Source organism: Conger conger, chromosome 7 (genome assembly GCF_963514075.1).
Source record: "Conger conger chromosome 7, fConCon1.1, whole genome shotgun sequence".
NCBI lineage: Eukaryota > Metazoa > Chordata > Actinopteri > Anguilliformes > Congridae > Conger > Conger conger.
In genome coordinates, this window is record NC_083766.1 from 48,227,257 (window position 1) to 48,247,685 (window position 20,429).

The 20,429-nt window shown below is 41.9% G+C and overlaps 1 protein-coding gene across 1 annotated transcript; it reads right to left on the reverse strand.

Annotated features, from left to right (window-relative positions):
- Positions 1-850: 850 nt before the first annotated feature.
- LOC133133299 (sodium- and chloride-dependent GABA transporter ine-like) lies at positions 851-17,739 on the reverse strand. The gene is made up of 13 exons (XM_061249406.1): positions 17,613-17,739; positions 13,032-13,166; positions 12,706-12,910; positions 11,798-11,930; positions 11,466-11,600; positions 10,671-10,774; positions 10,245-10,369; positions 4,482-4,594; positions 2,924-3,064; positions 1,981-2,080; positions 1,789-1,889; positions 1,248-1,415; positions 851-895 (listed from the first exon to the last, which is right to left on the reverse strand). Exons 1-13 carry the CDS (start codon positions 17,737-17,739, stop codon positions 851-853), a joined length of 1,632 nt encoding a protein of 543 aa, XP_061105390.1.
- Between the last annotated feature and the right edge of the window lie 2,690 nt (positions 17,740-20,429).

The window sequence follows — 20,429 nt, forward strand, 5'->3', positions numbered from 1 at the left end:
ATTCAAAGAAACCATATATGCAAGACATAAAGCAAATATGGATTATGAACAACAAATTGAAACACAAAATAAATACCAAATGGTATACACTGGTTCAGTCACTTAATCCTCATTTTGTAAAAGTTTGAAACGGGTCATTTGACCCAAACCGAACTCAAAGATAAGTATTTGAAATGTATTTATTAGCAGGATAAGCCCCTTGTTTTGAGGCAGTCCTATGATACCAGGTAGTTACATTTCAATAGGCAGGACAATTAATTGCACAGAAGGAACACGGGTGGTTTCAGGGTTTGGCTGCATCTGCAGTACAGACCAGTCCATATGAACCAGGTTAACCCCATATTATGTTAAGATTTTATGACTGCTTTTATGTTCAAATTGACCCCAAGAGTTGAAATAACTGCAAACGTATTGCAATAGAATTATTTCAACACTATGTCCCTCCTCCTTATCATCTCCCAAATGACTATAATGCCTTTTACGCAAAATGTGTGCAAAGCATCTCATTTTAAGCCTAAGGTACAGGAAGTAAAAGTTTGCCATCTGCAAGTGTCAGCACAAGAATCCACAAATAAATCTGAAAGGGTTGTATATTTTCTTACATTGTATACAGTTACAAATAGCCCCACACAACACATATAAAGTTGGTACATGACTTGTAAAAACAAACAAACAGTATAGCATGTCTACTATTTAATCCCACCAAAGTAGAAAATGAGAAAATCATACAGTATCCAGATGAAAAAAAGTTCAACTGGTTTTTAAACAAATTGATTGGTCAAATTGACACCAAACATAAAAGGTTAAAGTTGGGTCCATAGAAGAGGTTCTTGTGTAGACACAGATTCCATCAAGGTGTGATGATTTCAGAGACGGGTCTGAACTGGACACTTCTCTGATAGTGGCACAGTGGTCACAACTGCAATGTCCAAGTACATCTTGCTCATTCCTTCAAAATGATCAGGGTGTTCTGAAGTCTTAGCAAGTGCAAATGGGGAGACCGATTTATGTAGTTTCTGGAAAGTGAAAATAAAATAAGCAAGCTCATTACCAGCATATGGAAGAGCAGGAGCAAAATGTTCCCCTCCCCCCACCAATCACATTGCACTGATGTGCACATGATGATCTATTTTCCTTGCCTACTTAATAGTAATGCATCAGGGATGAAGACTGAATAAACCACTGCAGAATCAAGGTGCCTTACTATACCCACACATGGTCCAGGTTTTTGGAAAAGAGAAAAGTACCTCTGCGAAGGAACCAGGCAGGACCCACAGCGTGTGAATGGCCGCAAGAGGGATCCAGATGATGGATGCCATGGCGATAAACCAACCAATCCCTTGAGCCCATGTAGGATAGACATAGCTCCCATAGGTGGCTGGTGTGAACTGAATGACGGAGAACACAAGGATTACCTGTGGATGACAGACAAAGCTGACGATTAACACCCTGCTGTCCCACTGTGCTCCAAAAAGAGGGTGCTCCCTGCTCAACCTGGGTCAAATGTATAACTGTTTTCAATTCAAATACATTTCCTGGTGCAACTAAGCCAACCAAGAAGACCCCACCAGTTTGCACTTTTTGGCTGTGTTGAAAATTGCGTACTATCCGCACTTGAACACAACTATCACGTAAAAAATGAGTATGCAGTGTGTTTACACTGCATAGTTTGTTTTGAGTATACTAGCCTATGTTACAAATTGCATACAACCCATATAGAGAAGTATTTGAATCTAAAACAATTACGTATTTGACCCTGCACTCAGCACAGCTAGAATACGAGCTCACCAAGACTAATACAGGAGAGATCACCATCCAGCACACAGTGAAGAAGATGCTTGGCTTCTTTCCTGTCATCTCCTCGATGTTTTGAGAGAGTCGTTTTACTCCTGCAGAGGGAAAAAGCCCTGGCTGGTCATAGGTTATCAGGAAATGTGACATCTCGGTCGTCAGTTCTGTGGGGTTGTGCTCTGTACTTACCATATATCCAACAAATAGCCACCACTTCAAAAAAGGCAAGAAACAAGATGGACACGATGGCTATGTAGTGATCCATTAGCTGGAACACGTAGATCCCCACCTGGTCACAGAAAGTATAGCTAACCAACAGTATTCAATGTAAACAAAATGTAACTGGTGCCTGCCATGTATTGAAAAGCAGCTGGGAAGATTCTAAAATAAGTTTTACACTCTCAAAAATGAAGTGACAGTGGAGCTACATTTTTGTTCTTCAAATGTCCCAAATGTACCCTGGAAGTACAGGAATGTTCTATTTGGGTACAAGTGAGCACATCTTTCAAGCAAAGAAGAAACAGATTAGTTATACATTGCTGGCTAGAGTCCAAGAATCTTCTCTTTGGGTACAAATGAGCACATATTTCAAGCAAAGAAGATACAGATTAGTTATACATTGCTGGCAAGGTGTACAATTGTATGCACTTATAGGGTACCACCCCCCAGCCACAAGCATTTGTATCCTTTCAAGCTAAATTTCAGTTTCCCTGGGGTTCATTTTTTCATACTTTCTGATGTTTTTGATAAACTATAATAGATTTCAAACTCCAGTTTGATATGCCCAGGTTACTGTAAGGTATTAAAGATGGCAGTAGCTTGAATATTTGCAACATCAGTAGAAGGAAAGAAGGCCATTCTCAAAATGGACTCAAAATGATTAATTCTTTATCACACCTCCATATCTAGTTAAGGACCATACATTTTGTGCTACATTCAACATGCTCTGTTAATAAAGTCTCCCTTTGTAAAACATGTATGTTTATAACACAGGAGTAGTTTTTTGAGAGTGTTTTCATTTTTAATTAAAGTTATGCTTACTTCAATTAATTATTTGATTGCTTTGACTCTCAGAGCAGTCAAATAATTATTCTGACAAATATCAGCCATTCAAGGCAGTTGAGTCTCTTACCTGCATCACGTGAGGGATTCCAAGGAGCAAAGCTGCACAGCAGACAACCAGGACAACAAATTCTTTGTGCTTCAGATATCTTAGGATAGCACCCCCAGAGGCATCCAGGAGACTGGTCACCATCACCTCCACCATGGCGAACTGCAGGACGGTGTAAGCTGCATCATTCATTCACAGCTTCATCATTCCATGCATAGCTGTCAGTCAGGCTCCTAACGGGGAGCTGCACACTAAATTACTGATGGGAAATTGATCTGATATTAGATCCGATAATAAAAATATGGCTCAATATGGTTCAATAAATGGTGAGTCCAACCTACAATGCAGTTTGCAAGTACTTGGACAGTGACACATGTTTTCGTTCTGTACTCCAGCAAACGTTCTTATACCTGCACTAATGAAGACAATGAATACACCTGATTATTCAGAAGCAGCCGAGAAGCCAACCGTCCAATTACTTTTGGTCTAAATGGGGGAGGGCTATTTAAAAAAAGGGATGTGATTTCTACACGCATCACCCGATATGGATGAAAATTAAAGGAGATATTTAAAGACATTATTGCATTTTAACCTCACATTTGTTTCATTTCAAATCCAATGTGCTGGACGACAGAGCCAAAAGAAAAGAAACATGCTCATTTATGGTGAGAACATGCTAATCTCTGAAATCTGTACAGTATTTGTGATTTTTATTTCTCCGATTCCACCCAAATTTGGAATGTCCAATTCGGTGAACAGTATATATGAAGCCAAATGCTTCTTTTAACACCGCACCCACAAGCTTTGCATGGGCAGAGTGGGGGCAGAAGAGATCCAATCATACCCTTGCACAGACAGCAAACCCCAGGCACTCAAAGCAATGAGTACTGCTATTATCAGGTGCCAGGACTGAAAAACTGAAACCTAGAACAAATGTCTTTATTAAATGACAAGCAGATCAAGCAGGCAGGGGTCAAATGCTGGCAAACAGGTGTAATAGAGATAACCAAGTTTGATGTCACAGGCAAAAGTCCAAATACAGAAAGGCTGTCCAAACAGGCAATGGTACAGAGCACAATGCAAAAGTCAAAATCTAATAAGGTAACCAAAGTATGATAAGAGGAAATCCAAAACAGAACAGAAGGCAGATCCAAAAAGCAGAAGTCGGGGCACACAAAGGGGGTGAAACACAAGGCAGGCCAGCAGAAATACATTGAAAATTATGGCCAAGACACATAACAATCTGGCAAAGATTCAGGGCAAACAGGCAGGTATAAATGCACTGACAAATTGACAGAAATGATGAACAGGCAAAAGTGCAGGGAAACAGGTAACAAGACACAGGTGAGTGAATGACTACGGAAAATGAACAAGAACAAGAGACAGGCAGGAAACAGAAAACGCCAGGACAAGGGAGCACAGAATGTGACAGCTATCCCCGAGTTGCGCACTGCCCCTGAGGGGCTGCCAGCCACAGTAAGCACTGGCACGGATTGGATTCAATCCAAGACCGTGGTGCTCACTCATGCGCCTTGTCATGTTTGACAACCATCAAAGTCAGGGATAGGATGAAAGCTACCTGACTATCCAGACCCAGACAGAGGAGCATGACGAAGAAGAGAACCGCCCAGAGTGGAGCCACCGGCATTGTCGCAAGGGCTTGTGGGTAAACCACAAACACAAGGCCTGGACCTGCACAAGAAATAATCGTTCAATGTTGATGCAAATTGCCATTATCTGGTGATACCATTGTCTATGTAAATTTAAATAACTGACCCAACAACCCCCACTGACCCCATAACTGACAACATGTGCACAACTTCCCCTTAGTCACCAATACACAACTTTTAGTGCAAAAAACAAATAAACATCAAATTTCCACCCAATATACTGTACTGTGCAAACGTTTTAGGCAGGTGTGAAAGTAAGAATGCTTTCAAAAATAGAAATGTGAATAGTTTTTTATCAATTTATCAATTTTATCATTTTTATCAATTAACAAAATGCAAAGTGAGTGAAGTGATTAGGTGTGTGATTAACCAATTATACCAAATAGGAGCTAATTATCATCAATTTACATTACATTACATTACATTAATGGCAATTGGCAGACGCTCTTATCCAGAGCGACCTACAACAAAGTGCATACCCATAACCAGGGATAAGTGCGCTGAAAGACCCTAGAGGGAAGTACAATTTCAACTGCTACCTGCAGAACAAAGATAAGGACCAGGGCCTATTTGAATTATTATAATTATTATTATTATCCATCCATCCATTATCTGAACCCGCTTATCCTGATCAGGGTCGCAGGGGGCTGGAGCCTATCCCAGCATTCATTGGGCGAAAGGCAGGAATACACCCTGGACAGGTCGCCAGTCCATCGCAGGGCACACGCACCATTCACTCACACACTCATGCCTACGGGCAATTTAGACTCTCCAATCGGCCTAACCTGCATGTCTTTGGACTGTTGGAGGAAACCGGAGTACCCGGAGGAAACCCACGCAGACACGGGGAGAACATGCAAACTCCGCACAGAGAGGCCCCGGCCGACGGGGATTCGAACCCAGGACCTCCTTGCTGTGAGGCGGCAGTGCTACCCACTGCACCATCCGTGCCGCCCATTATTATTATTATTATTATTATTATTATTATTATTATTATTATTATTTTAAACAAACAAACAACAAACAAAGCAAAAGTATGACCAAACCCCTTAACTAGCCAAACACTGCTTACCTAGCCAAACTAAAAATAAAAAAAAAGTAAATCACAGAAAGACAACAATTAAGGTTCACAGGGAGGTAGGGAGAGACAGGGAGAGGTGCTGCTTGAAGAGGTGCGTCTTCAGTTTGCGCTTGAAGGTGGGAAGAGATTCTACAGTTCTGACCTCAACGGGATCGACTATAGACTATGTGCAGAGATAACAGGGCCAAGGGAACAAGTGTAAAGAGAAAAAAGAAGTGGGCCTAGGACTGAGCCCTGGGGAACTCCTGTGGCAAGGGGCCGAGGTGTCGAGACCGTACCAGCCCAGGCAACCTGGAAGGAGCGACCAGAGAGGTAGGACTCAATCCAGTCCAGGGCTGTACCACAGATCCCCGTTGCTGACAGGGCGGACAGGAGGATGGAGTGATCCACAGTGTCGAAGGCAGCAGAGAGATCTAGAAGAATGAGGACAGAGGAGAGGGAGGCTACTTTTGCGGCATGGAGTGATTAGCTACGGAGAGGAGCATAGTCTCTGTCGAGTGGCCAGATCTGAAGCCAGACTGATGGGGGTCTACCAGGTTGTTGTTAGAAAAGAAAGAAGAAAGATGACTAGAAGCGGCTCGTTCTATGGTTTTAGATAGAAAAGGAGAAGAGATACCGGATGATGGATGATGGAGGGATCCAGAGTAGGCTTTTTTAGCAGCGGGGTGATGTGGGCCCTCTTGGAGGACGCTGGAAAACAGTCAGAAGACAGAGAGGTGACAAATGGGAGCATGTCAGGTGTGATAGTCTGGAGAAGAGGGGATAGGGTCAAGGGCACATGTTGTAGGGCGGTGGGAGAGCAGGAGTTGAGAAACATCAGAGTCTGTAAGGGGGGAGAAAGTGGAAAAGGAAGGGGTGGTCCTAGAGGGGGGGAGGGATCCAGAGTAGGGATCCAGAGTATGGCTTTTTTAGCAGCGGGGTGATGTGGGCCCTCTTGGAGGATGCTGGAAAACAGCCAGAAGACAGGGAGGAGTTAACAAGGGAGGTGACGAATGGGAGCATGTCAGGTGTGATAGTCTGGAGAAGAGAAGAGGGGATAGGGTCAAGGGCACAGGTTGTAGGGCGGTGGGAGAGCAGGAGTTGAGAAACATCAGAGTCTGTAAGGGGGGAGAAAGTGGAAAAGGAAGGGGTGAGCCTAGAGGGGGGGAAGGGCACAGAGAGGGGGGTGGTGGTTGTAAAGGATTTGTGGATGTCTGTGACCTTCTCATTGAAAAAATCTGCAAAGTCATCAGCAGCGAAGGGAGCAGCGGTAGAGGTGGCGGTGCGTTGAGGAGAGAGGAGAAAATGGAGAACAGTTTCCGGGGGTTAGAAGTGGAGTTCTGAATTTGTGTTTGATAGTATTTTACTTTGGCCGCAGTGACAGCGGAAGAGAATGCCACCAGGAGAGACTGGTAAGTTGTGAGGTCTGAAGGGTCTCTGGATTTTCCCCACTTCCCCTCCGCTGCGCGGAGGCTGGCCCTGGAGGTACGGAGGGTGTCAGATATCCAAGGACTGGGAGGGGATGTGCGAGGTGGCTTTGAGACAAGGGGACAGAGACAGTCAAAGGCGGAGAAGAGAGATGAAAGGAGGGTGGCAGATGCAGAGTCAGTGGGGAGTTTGGAGAGGGTTTTGAGAGGGGGGAGTGAGGCGGAGACAGTGGTGGCAAAGGAAGAGGGTGAGAGGGAGCGGAGGTTACGGCGGGCTGAGGAAGTGTGGGTGGGAGGAGGGGGAGGAAGAGGGAGGGAGAATGAGATGAAGTGGAGATCAGATGTATGCAGAGGGGTAACCGTGAAATCGGAGCATGAGCAGTTCCTCACAAAGACAAGGTCTAGGACATTGCCTGCCTTGTGGGTTGGAGGAGAGTGTTGCAGGGAGAGGTCAAAGGAGTGGAGTAGTGGTAGGAAGGCAGCAGCCTGGGAGGCTTCAAGGTGGATGTTGAAGTCTCTGAGGAGAATCAGTGGGGTGCCATCCTCAGGCAAGGAGCTAAGAAGGGTGTCTAGCTCATCAAGGAAGCTTCCCAGGGGCCCTGGAGGACGATAGCTAACTGTAATAAAAAGGTTAGTAGGGTAGGATACTGCAACAGAATGGAATTCAAAAGTGGATATGGACAGGTCAGAGAGGGGAAGAACAGAGAATTTGAAACACAATCATTAACTGAAACAGAAACAGCTGGGTAGGAAGGTTAAAACTGGAAACAGCCAAACTCTGCTTCCAAAGTGGCGTTGCTGAAGACAGTTTAATGTCAGAAGTCATACACCATGGCAAGACTGAGCACAGCAATAAGACACAAGGTAGTTATACTGCATCAGCAAGGTCTCTCCCAGGCAGAAATTTCAAGGCAGACAGGGGTTTTCCAGATATGTTGATATGCTGCTCTGTTGAAGAAGCACAAAGAAACTGGAAATGTTGAGGACCGTAGACGCAGTGGTCGGCCAAGGAAACTTAGTGCAGCAGATGAAAGACATATCATGCTTACTTCCCTTCGCAATCGGAAGATGTCCAGCAGTGCCATCAGTTCAGAATTGGCAGAAACCAGTGGGACCCAGGTACGCCCATCTACTGTGCGGAGAAGTCTGGTCAGAAGTGGTCTTCATGGAAGAATTGTGGCCAAAAAGGCATACCTCACCGACATGGAAACAAGGCCAAACGACTCAACTATGCACGAAAACATAGGAACTGGGGTGTAGAAAAATGGCAGCAGGTTCTCTGGACTGATGAGTCCATTTGAAATATTTGGCTGTAGCAGATGAATGAGTGTCTGCAGGCAACAGTGAAGCATGGTGGAGGTTCCTTGCAAGTTTGGAGCTCGGGATTTGTTCAGAATTAATGGTCTCCTCAATGCTGAGAAGTACAGGCAGATGCTTATCCATCATGCAATACCATCAGGGGGGCATCTAATTGGCCCCAAATTTATTCTGCAGCAGGACAACGACCCCAAACATACAGCCAATGTTATTAAGTACCTTGAAGAATTGATGCTGTTTTGAAGGCAAAGAGTGGTCACACCAAATATTAATTTGATTTAGATTTTTCTTATGTTCATTCACTTCTTCTGTTCATACATTTTGTTAATTGATACAAATAAACTATTCACATTTCTTTTTTGAAAGCATTTTTATTTTACAGCATTTTTTTTACACCTGCCTAAAACTTTTGCACAGTACTGTATGCTCTGTGATTATGAAAGGCTACATAAATGCAAGTACAGGGGAATAAAAAAATTGTGCTTTTTTCACTTGCCTGTGAAAAGAGGCAAGTGTCATTAAACAAGTCATTTTAATGCATGTAATTCATCAACTTTTTGTGCTGTTAATTACAAACATACCTTGTTAAGTAATACATACCTTGTAATTACATTCTGCTACTGTATTATATGTCATTTGTAACCTCAATCAGTCCTGTTCTGAAGGTGAATGTTATTGGTACTGAGATCAGAGTACGGAAGGAAATGAAGTGACTGTACTGGGAGTGCCTCCTTTCTCATTTTCCAGATTAGATCTGATCTGCCACTTCCTTCTATTATTAGACTGCTTCACAATAAATTGGATAACCTTCACGACAATGTTTTTTTTATATTTTTCCTCAATGACGTCTTATCAATTAATTGTTCATTTAATTTCCTGAATAGCACAGTCAGAAATGCATTCTAGTGTTTCCGGTTAAGTTATTTATATAAGTTCTACGACATTTGTGTATGGAATGGATGTGTCCTTGCTTGAATGTCTTCAGTAATATTCTTCATTTCTATCTGTAATTGTATTTTGTAATGTCATTTTTGCAAATTGTTTTTTTAATTACTTGTATGCCAGCTACTTCATCAGACGTTCCCCCAGGGAAAAATAAAGTTATTCTATTCTCCCTAATAGAAAAAACCCATGAATTCCACATGTGGAAAATTCCATGTGATTCCCTGTGAAAAGAACCACATGCCATGGTCACATTTCCCATGGTAAAACCACATGAGTTGGGAAGAAAATCTGACACTTTTTCCAGTGAAATAATAACTTGAAAAATCCACTAGAATCTACATTGGCTTTTCTGCTTCCCATGTTTGCTTTTTGGAGTAGACACAGTATGGAATCAGCAAGGCATTACAGATTTTTTAAATGTATTGGAGAAAATTTGGAAGCATGATTTGGAAACTCATATTGGAAATAGCGTCAATCTGTCAATTCTGGGTAAAGCTAAGATGTCAGCTTAATGAAGGTAGCTAATCGTAACTCTGTATAGAGACATAATGAACTTGTAAAGAAAAACCCGCTCACTGTCACAAATTGTGGATTACATTTTGTGGAGGACACTAGTTAGCTCTGCAATTGGTAGGATGAAACTACCATACCATTACCGCATGTTTCTAGCCTAGGTTGACCCGTTGCTGTGAACAACATAAATTCATGCAAAATAACATGTGCAACACATATTCATAACATGTTCATTACTACATGTGATACAACATGGTACACATTTGGTACACATGTAAACCACATGTAATCACATGGAAATGTCTTTTTTGTAAGGGCTATTCAGTATTCACAAATTGATCTATGTAACTCACTTGGAAATCAACAGTCTCACGGATTGAAGCTTGAATGAATCACAGGCAGTAACTTACCATCCACAGCAATGTCACTGACTGGAATGCTCTGTAGGTATGACATATAGCCAAATGCCGCGAAGATGACGAAACCAGCCAAGATGCTGGTCAGTGAATTGACAATGCAGATGGTTAGAGTATCTCTGCAAGAGTAAGAGCAGAATCAATTGAGGAATTACTATGACGATTCTGTTCACCATGTAAAGGGTGTAAAGATGTAAAGTTGTGGTGTTACCAGTACAAATATTAAGGAACATGGAGATATACAGGAGGAAAGATAATTATAGTGATTAATTTCAAGCTTTGCAGGGCATAAGAATCATACTCCAAAGGTATTAGTACACCTCATACCACACACACATTTGTGGATCATTGGCACTATGTATTGCAGTTATCTCCAATGAGACAAGACAGATTAAGAGAGTAAACATGTAATACGCTCACTTTAGGATATTATTGTTGAAGGCATTGTAGCTGGACATGGCCACCAGCGAGCCATAGCCAATGCTAAGGGAGTTGAAGATCTGAGCTGCAGCATTGACCCATACCTGAATGTTGAAGACAGAGAGACAAAATGTCCAGAAACTCCCTTCATTCATCTGATGTTTCTTTGTTAAGTGGATGCTTATCGAGGGTGATTTATCCAGCTTTTATGTTGTGATCTGTATTTTCCGTTTTCTAGTATAAGTCCCTAGCATTTCGTATTTTGTTACCCTCTGTGACCACCGTAGTCTGTTTTCTGTTTCATTCATTCTCATTCATTTGTTCCTCCTGTGTCTCACTTCCTGGTTGTCGTGCACACCTTATTCTCGTTTCCCCTTGTTATCTGTCTATTTAAACCTGTCTGTTTAATTTGTTCAGTACCAGATTGTAACGTGCTCCTGCCGTTTTCGCTGTCCAATCTGTCCGTGTTCTGACCCATTTTGTTTTCGACCACCGCCTTTTGGATTCTCCTTCTGTTGGTGTTTGACCTGCAGTGCTTGGACTTTGCTTGGATTATTGGTTTGTGATTTCGGATTTCTTTTGTTTTTCTGCCTGTTTGGACTGCCTTCTGGTTATGGACCTTCTGTCTGTGACCATCACTATGTTTTGGATTTCCTTTGCTGTATCTGTTTGCTTTGTTACCGAACCCTTGCATTTACAAACTTTCTAGTCTACTACACACCTGTTTGCCAGCAATCAACCTGCCTGCTTGACCTGGTGACAAAACACTCTGCTCAGCTCTTCTAATGCACGCACCTCCACCGACTTCAGTTTCTCCCAGTCAGGGATTATGAAGTAATGCACCCCAGTCATGGCTCCAGGCAGCTGCATGTTGTTAATCAGCAAGGCCACCAAGATGACGTATGGGAAGAGAGCTGTGAAATAAACAGCCTATACATGCACATGCACATGCATGCATGCACACAAGCATGGTAAAGAGCCTGGTACCAAGACATCTTGTCTAAAGGTTTTGAAAAGGAAATGACTGAATAGACCTAAATAAAATTTCAATGCACAGGTTATTTGCAGTGAACAAAAATAATGCAACATCAGTCACTGACATATGGGCCCTGACATTTTCAGATCACCTTCCCAGTCGATTTGACTCCCTTGAAGATGCAGAGGTAGGTGAGGATCCAGGCCACCACAAGCAGAAGACAGAGCTCCCAGCGCAAGGTCCCTGCCTCCTCCACTCCACTTGTCTGGTCCAGCACTTTGTAGCTGCAAAACATTGCCAGACCACTTCTCATCAGAGCAGAATCCATGGCCCAATACAGCTTTCTTTCTGCCCCCCATGATATGACAGCATAAGATAATCACTGTGTCCATGACGATGTAATATACCACAGGTGTGCTATTTTGTAAATCAATGAAACCCAAGACTGTACTGATTGTGCTCAACACTAAAAGGCCTTTTACTTAGGCTGATTGTTTAATGTAAAATCTTCTTTTTTTTTGGTATATTGAGGTTTGGTATATTGAGATTTCGACAGCACTGCCGCCTCACAGCAAGGAGGTCTTGGGTTCGAATCCTGGTCCGGGACCTCTCTGTGTGGATTTTGCATGTTCTCCCTGTGTTCGCATGGGTTTCCTCCGAGTACAGTTTCTTCCCACAGTCCAAAGACATGCAGGTTAGGCTGATTGGAGAGTCTAAATTGCTTGTGGATATGTGTGTGTGAGTGACTGGTGTGTGTGTGCCCTGCGATGGACTGGCGACCTGTCCAGGATTGTATTCTGGCCTTTCGTCCATGTATGCTGGGATAGGCTCCAGCCCCCCTGCGACCCTGTTCAGGATAAGTGGGTTAAAGATAATGGATGGATGGATGGATATTGAGATTTCAGTTTCAATTGGACACTCCCTTGGTTAGCATTAGCCCAGTGCACCCACATTTTCACACCGTGACTTCAGCCCCCTCTTCTCACAAGGAGTCTTGTGCTGTATGCCCAGTGCTTGTGTTATGGTCAGGGCCTGCAGGTACATTGCAGCACCACATACCTGAAGAACTGCTGGCTAGCACTGCTGGAGAAGGATCTGTTGGTTATGTGGTCAGTGCAGTTGGGCCTGTTCCAGGTGTTGTTGCAATTTTCCCAGGGCAACGGGCTCTGGAATGAGCTGAACAGGTAATACAGGGCCCAAGCAATGATGACATTGTAGTAAGTCGACAATATGAAAGTAATTGCCATCATGGCCAGGCCAACCCCTGAGGAGAAATCACAATGGCTCACGATACAATACATTCATTTTTCTGTCTTGAATTGTTTAGTTGATGTTAACAGGTAAATCTAAACATTTAAAACTGCTTGCATGTAACGGTGAACTACCTTTTAGTAGAGGGCAAGCTTTAGCTAGTGCCTGAACTGGCCCCCTTCTGAGATACTGTCCCAGTGACAGCTCCATATGCAGCAGTGGAATTCCCAAGACCAGCAACATGAGGAGGTATGGAACTAGGAAAGCACCTTAGATGAACAGAAGTGTTGAAGGCATATAAATACAGACCGCACTGCCCACTGAATTCACAGTTCATAGCTCTTCAAATATCATAGTTTCACAGAGGAAGATGTACATCCATTGTATAGGTGCATGCCAATAAAATCTAAAAACAGAAAGGAAGACCAAGGGGCAAATCCATCAAAATGTAGGCCAAAGAAAAAAAATATATAGTAGAAAATATTTAACTGGTGTACATTATTAGACCTAAATTATAGATTTAGGCTTCTCATGTTTTAGTGGGTCCCACAAATAAGTGCCACCAAAATGTCATCACAAACAATGACATATACAACATATATTTGTTTTCTTTTGGATTACAGTAAGTTGATTACTTTACCATAATTCCATCTGTCAAGAGAAACTTTCCAGTAAATGGCCCCAAAGATTGGTCTAGTCCAACATGAGTCACAAAAAACATCAATTTATTTTATTGCGTAGCCTTCCATAATTTTTTTGTGCCTTTTATAATTCTCTTACTAGAGGTTATGAATAACTTATCCATCACAAAAAAACCCCAGGTCAACTATTTGTGCTGACGGGTGTCTCGGTGGCGCAGCCTGTAGAGCACTGACCGCATGCTCATTGTGAGCCGCGACGTCGGCGGTTCGAATGTCTTTCCCTCTCTCGCTCCCATTCTTCCTGTCTCTCTATACTATATACTGTCCAATAAAGTTGAAAAAGGCCGAAAAAATATCTTTAAAAAAAAACTATTTGTGCTGACAGGGCTGGGGTTGAAAAATGTTATGTCAGTCACATGCAATGTCAGTCATGTTTTGTAACGTCAGTCACACAATTTATTTGAAGTTATTAAAAAGAATCAGAATTTAATTAAATCTCTATATACAAACACAAATTGTATTTTACCTAAATCAATAGATATGATCTCATCTTGACATTAGTTGAAATGGTTCCAATAGTGACATAGATAACTTAGATACATTTCTGTCATATTCATACTGCTTGTTGCCTGCTATTCATAATTATTATGTGTTCTACTCCAACATACATAATTTTTAGTTCTAAGTATTTTGTCATTAAAGGATTAACATGGTGGTTGGTTTTTATATGCACAAGAGGGTATTGAAGGAACACAATGAAAGTATTAAACATGTCCATTCTTTTATTTGACTAAAGTTAGGTTCACTTAGAGTCCCTTTTAAGGAGTATTAGACTATTTCTGTTTATTCATTTAGCTAGCGTCAGCTAGCTAGCTAATTTCCTTCCATAAGGTGACTTAATCGATAACGTTAGCTAGCTAGTTTGCTTCATAAGGTTGTTATAGTTGTGCTTTTATCTTAAATTAACTTACCATTATACCATCATTTTCTATTACACAATTTACATTTTGTAGGATGCGTTAGAGACTGAGGATAGCCTTACTGGCAGTTATTTTGTTCAATGTCCAGTGCCTTCAGAATGTACATTAGCATCATGCTTACAAAGACACTGGGATTTTGCCTGATGAAAAGTGATGCTTTTTAGTTTCGGTGCACCCATAAAAGTCTGAATGATTTCAGACCAGTCACATTGACAGCTTTGGTCATTAAATGTTTTGAGAAGTTAGTGAAGCAAGAGCTGTTGCAAAGAACCCATTTTGGGCCTAGTACAATATAATATATACACTGATGAGCCCAATTATTATGACCACTCACAGATGTGGTGAATAACATTGATTATCTCATAACAACTGTGCATGTCAAGGTCTGGGATATATTGGACAGTAAGGGAACCATTGGTTCTCGTATTCGATGTGTTGGATCCTGGAGAGCCACACTGCACAAAGGTCTGAGTTCAAGGTGTTGCCCTGGCCTCCAAATTCCACAGATCTGAATTCAACCCATCCATGTGCTGGAACAAGTCTGTTCCACGGCAGCTCCACCTCACAACTTACTGGACGGAAATTATCTGCTGCTAACGTCTTGGTGCTAGATACCACAGAGCACCTTCAGAGGTCTTGTAGAGTCGATGCATTGGTGGGTCAGAGCTGTTTTGGCTGCACAAGGAGGATCAACAGCATATTAGGCAGGTGGTCATAATGTTTTGGCTCATCAGTGTACACTTATGGGGCTAAACAAGGGGTGGAAGATCCAACCTAAAGCACCTGGAAGGAAAGAATATCCATGCCACACTTTTCATAGACTTCTCATCTGCTTTTAATACTATTGGGCGGCCTGTAGCGTAGTGGTTAAGGTAAATGACTAGGACAGGCAAGGTCGGTGGTTCTAATTCCAGTGCAGCCACAATAAGATCCGCACAGCCGTTGGCCCCTTGAGCAAGGCCCTTAACCCTGCATTGCCCCAGGGGAGGATTGTCTCCTGCTGAGTCTAATAAACTGTACATCACTCTGGATAAGAGCGTCAGCCAAATGCCAATAATGTAATGTAATACTATTCAGCCTTATATTTTAGCTCGTAAACGCATTCAAAAAGTATAAAGTGACTGTAAATCTGTGAATGGCTGCAAACTACATTGAATGACGTTATAATTCAATGGATTAAACATCAGCAAAATTAGAGAAATCAAATGCATTGTAATATCACATATCAGTCTAAACATTTCCATCTATTCCTATGTTGGGATTAAATGGGTGGAGTTTTATCAGACTAAGCTATTGGGTCAGGGTCCTTGATGACATCAAGAATTCCCTGAACTATAGGCCATTAAATGTTTTAGTCTCATTACATATCTCCTCTCATGAGATTTGAGTATAGAGATTTGTCGCCAGACAACAATTTCCATGGTTCAAATCCCAGCTGAGGGGCCTTTCTGAATGGAGTTTGCATCTTGCCATTTCTCAGATCTTAATCCGGTTACCAACCTTACCCCTCTCGCAGTCTACCTCCTTCACCAATAATTTACAATTGGGTAATACATTTCAGGATGAGTTGTGGAGGGACATGGGGTGGTAAGAAAGTTCAGACCATACAATCCTAACATTGTTTCAACACATAAGTTAAGTCTGACTTGAAATGTGTTATTACTTTGAATAGATATTTGGTGGATGTGTATTGGATGCATCCCTCTGTGATCATTTATGTTTATTTCAAAATTTTCCTACCTAGTCACTTTAACATTGTAAGATTAATGTGTTAAAAACTAAGGACACCGTTTGGGATGCAGGGCAGAGGAACCAAGTGCAGACTCAGGGGTAACGAAAATGGCAGGTTTAATTGTGAAGGTAAATAAAGGGGCAAAAGTTAAAAACCAAGTCAAAACAGAAAACCAGAAATAAAAAATACAAAAACCAGAACAGAACATAAACTGACATAAAACAGAGGCTAGAATGGGACAGAGACAAACCTTACACCGGGGGAAACAGCACTGACGAACTAGCAACAAGAGAACAAAAGAGGCAGGGTTAAATGGACTAACAAATTAACTAAACAATAAACAGGTGTGGGAGCTGGGGAACAGAAAATGAGGAACGGGTGAGAGGAATTGATAAATGACGGGAAGGAAGTCAAAATAGGGAGTGAAGGGTAGAGACATGTAATAAAGAGAGAGAAAGGGAAAAGAAGGACTAAAGCGAGAATACCAAGAACATGGAAAATGGAAAAATAACAGGAAATGGGGCACGGACTTGACAGAGACAGTCATTGATTTTAGCACCCAACCACAAACTCCTCAACCCACCTATATCCAAGGACAGTCAGTGGAATGTGTGGGCAGTTACAAATACCTGGCCACAATCACTGACTATAAGTTTCATTCTGTTGTAAATGCAGTGGCACAGCAGCACCTTTAACGTTTATCCCTTGTGTTGTCTTAAGGGTCAAAAATGACCCACGACTATGTTTAACAGCAGAGAAATTTGAAACTTGAAATTTGATGACAAAGTTTGTGATTAGTGACAGGTTGTTTCTTAATGCAAAATAGATTTAAAAAATAGAAATTCAATTAAGCTGCTTTATTTTAGGGGTTTAGTGAAGTGTTATTTTTTTACCCTTAAGAAGAGTATAAGGACAAGGGAAGTATACAGAATATTAAGACTACACAAGGGTTAAGGAAGCTAAGATCTTTCAATATTGATAGCGGTCTCATGGAAATGTTTTTAAATTCATACTTTGAGTCAGTTTTATGGTTCTCTATGATTTGTTGTTTTTAATACTCTTAGCATCAAAAGCAAGAAGGCTTCAAATGGCATTTTCAGCCAGTGTGTGAAGGTAAGTCAGACTGTCTAATCTGTGAGAGTCCTGTAGAAAGCTCAGGTCATCATCTCAAATTCTAGCCATCCATGCTTCTCATTTACATTAGGTTAAAGTGCAATCGATACAAGCACTCATTCAGTCCAACTGCAATCTAATTAACAGAGATCTTTGAGACCTTTGGGAAACACTCCATCTCTCTACAGAAATGTTCAATTTTCTGCGTGTCTGTCTTTGTGTTGCTTGTATGCTGTGTCATGGTCTTACCTCCACCACTCCTGTAGCACAGATATGGGAATCTCCACACATTTCCTAGGCCAACAACATTGCCAATCGCAGCCAAAGTAAAGTCTACCTGCCTGCTCCAAGTTGGCCTGTTCACTTCTTGCTCCATGTTTAAGGTGTTATGTGTATCAAGCCCTGAGCCCTGGGCTTCTCTAGTGACTTAAAGTAAAGGTAAATCTGTTAATCTTTTCTACGGCCAATAACGATTAACAGAGATGAGGATAATGAGGCCAACAAAAGAGGCAATGCTCATATTGCAAAAGGCCAAAGTTCAAATTGATAAGATAAAAAAGATACAAAATATATAAGATGGAAATAGAGATTACATTCTGTTATCATATTTCAGTAGATGATCAGGAAACAGGTTTTTAGCTGATAATCCTTTTCTTTATGGATATCAATATTATTTATTGTTATCAGCTGTTATAACTATGCCAAACACTTCTACTTTTTAAGCCATACAATGACACTAACCGCTAAAGTTTCTATATCAGTTTTCTAAGTCCCCAGGGTTTCGCCTTTTGTTTTTGCCCTACCAAGTATTGAGTTCTGTATTATAAATCCTTTTTTTGATTGGTCTTATGTAATATTGTAATATTTTGAGATACTGGATTTTTTTCATGAGCTGTAAGCCATAATCATCAAGATTAAAACAAAAAAAGGCTTGAAATATTTCACTTTGTGTAATGAATTTAGAATATATGAAAGTTTTTTTTTATTAAATTACAGAAAAACTTTTTCACGATACTCTAATTGTTTGAGATGCAAAAGCTGACCATCCATTTCATGGGGGCTTGGTCTGAATTGAAGCCTGTATGCCAGGGTGCTGAGCACCCAAGGAGGCACACTGGCACCAATGAATATGCGTAGAGGTGTGACATGCAAAGCCGGATGCTGACAACAGTCAGTGATGGCCTTTGCATTAGGAAGGCTGCACTGTGACAGAGCCACCATGCCGACCTCAGCAAAGGAGACCCTGATCAGCCTTGCCCAAACCCAGTCAGGGTCCAAAGGCAGAGGCGTACCGGGGGCCTGAAGGTGTACCACATCGTGGCCCCAGCCACGCCTCATCGAAGTCCAGGCTGTAGGCACAGCCAGTGCCCACTGCTCTGAGAGCATCAGCTCTATTGTCTTGCAAGACTGCTCCAAAGTGTTGCCTCACTGGAAGCAGTGGAGGACAAATACACCAGCAAGAGGGAGTTGTTTCCTCTTCTTTCATCAATATTATAGTGAGCATCGTAGCATTATGTTTGCGTTGGTTGGCACTTCCATTGAAAACAGCACATTTTGAACCTCAATATCTCACTGCAATTTCGCAGGTACTACAATGGCAACGGGCTCACCAACTACCGATTTTGGCATTGATACATTCTGCCATTTCTGTGTTATGGATGCCCGGTAAAAAATATGCATAAAACATCACATTTCTTTTGCACAAAAATAACTCAATTTAAATAAAACAGATCGCAGGGGGGCTGGAGCCAATCCCAGCATACATTGGGCGAAAGGCAGGAATACACCCTGGACAGGTCGCCAGTCCATCACAGGGCACACACATTCACATTCACATTCACTCACACACTCATACCTACGGGCAATTTAGACTCTCCAATCAGCCTAACCTGCATGTCTTTGGACTGTGGGAGGAAACTGGAGTACCCGGAGGAAACCCACGCAGACACGGGGAGAACATGCAAACTCCCCAGAGAGGCCCCGGCCAACGGGGATATGAACCCAGGACCTCCTTGCTATGAGGCAGCAGTGCTACCCACTGCACCATCCGTGCCGCCTAGGATACACATGCTAACACAAATTAGGCTAATTGAACATTCAATTATTAAATGGACATGAGAATCGGTTTCGTGAGCAGGCAGTAAATGACACCGATAGTAGGTTAGTACTGTCCACTTTAGACGGTCTCACAGACCGTAGCTCTAAGTTAACGCAATTTAGCTGTAATGTTAGCTAGTTATATTGGGTGTGATCTGGGGAGACTACGATTATATTTTCAGCAGGACCTTCCTGGCCAACTGATGTTTTATTAGAATAGATAACTAGCTATACTGTGATATGGCCAGCACCAATGGTGAAGCTTAACATAGTCTAATAAATGTCCCATTTCATTATTAGTTTCTGTTATCCAAATTGTGTTGGTAGCTAACACTATGATAAATTGGTCGGTCTTGTTCAACTAGGCAAACTAGTCTAGCAAATACCAATCTGCTTCATTAATTTTTCCTACAAGTGTAGCTAGCTAGTAAGTAACGGTTAGACCTAACAGCAGTCATTTTACATTCTAAGTTAGCTAACTAGCTTCCCCAATTGCTAGCTGCCAGCAAAACGGTCGACTAGTCACGTGTACCTGGCCAGCTACTCTATAAAACATAATTTGATCTTTTAAAATATATATTCAATGCCATCTGTAATTATAAAATCAGTAGCCTAATAATATTGTCCGCTGCCAACTGCATTGTCACATGTGCTAGCTTCATGTATCATTTAATTTATGTGCTCTCTTGAGAGAGAAGAAAGCACTTGCTGCCACTCTCTTCGCTGACAGCTCTTTTCTCTGCAAATGCGATGCAAGTTAACTTAGTCACCTAATCACAATCAGCGGTTTGTTGCATCTTCTGAAGGCTATGTCACCTATTAGCTAGCTAGTTAATACATTCAGTTCTGTCAGTGCTTACCCGGTTAGCAAACTACCCTCAACAGTAAAATAGTTGTAACAGTTACAACGATTGAGCCAAACGTAGACCACAGTTCAGTAAAGCACTCCTCACCGGAGTTGTTTATTGG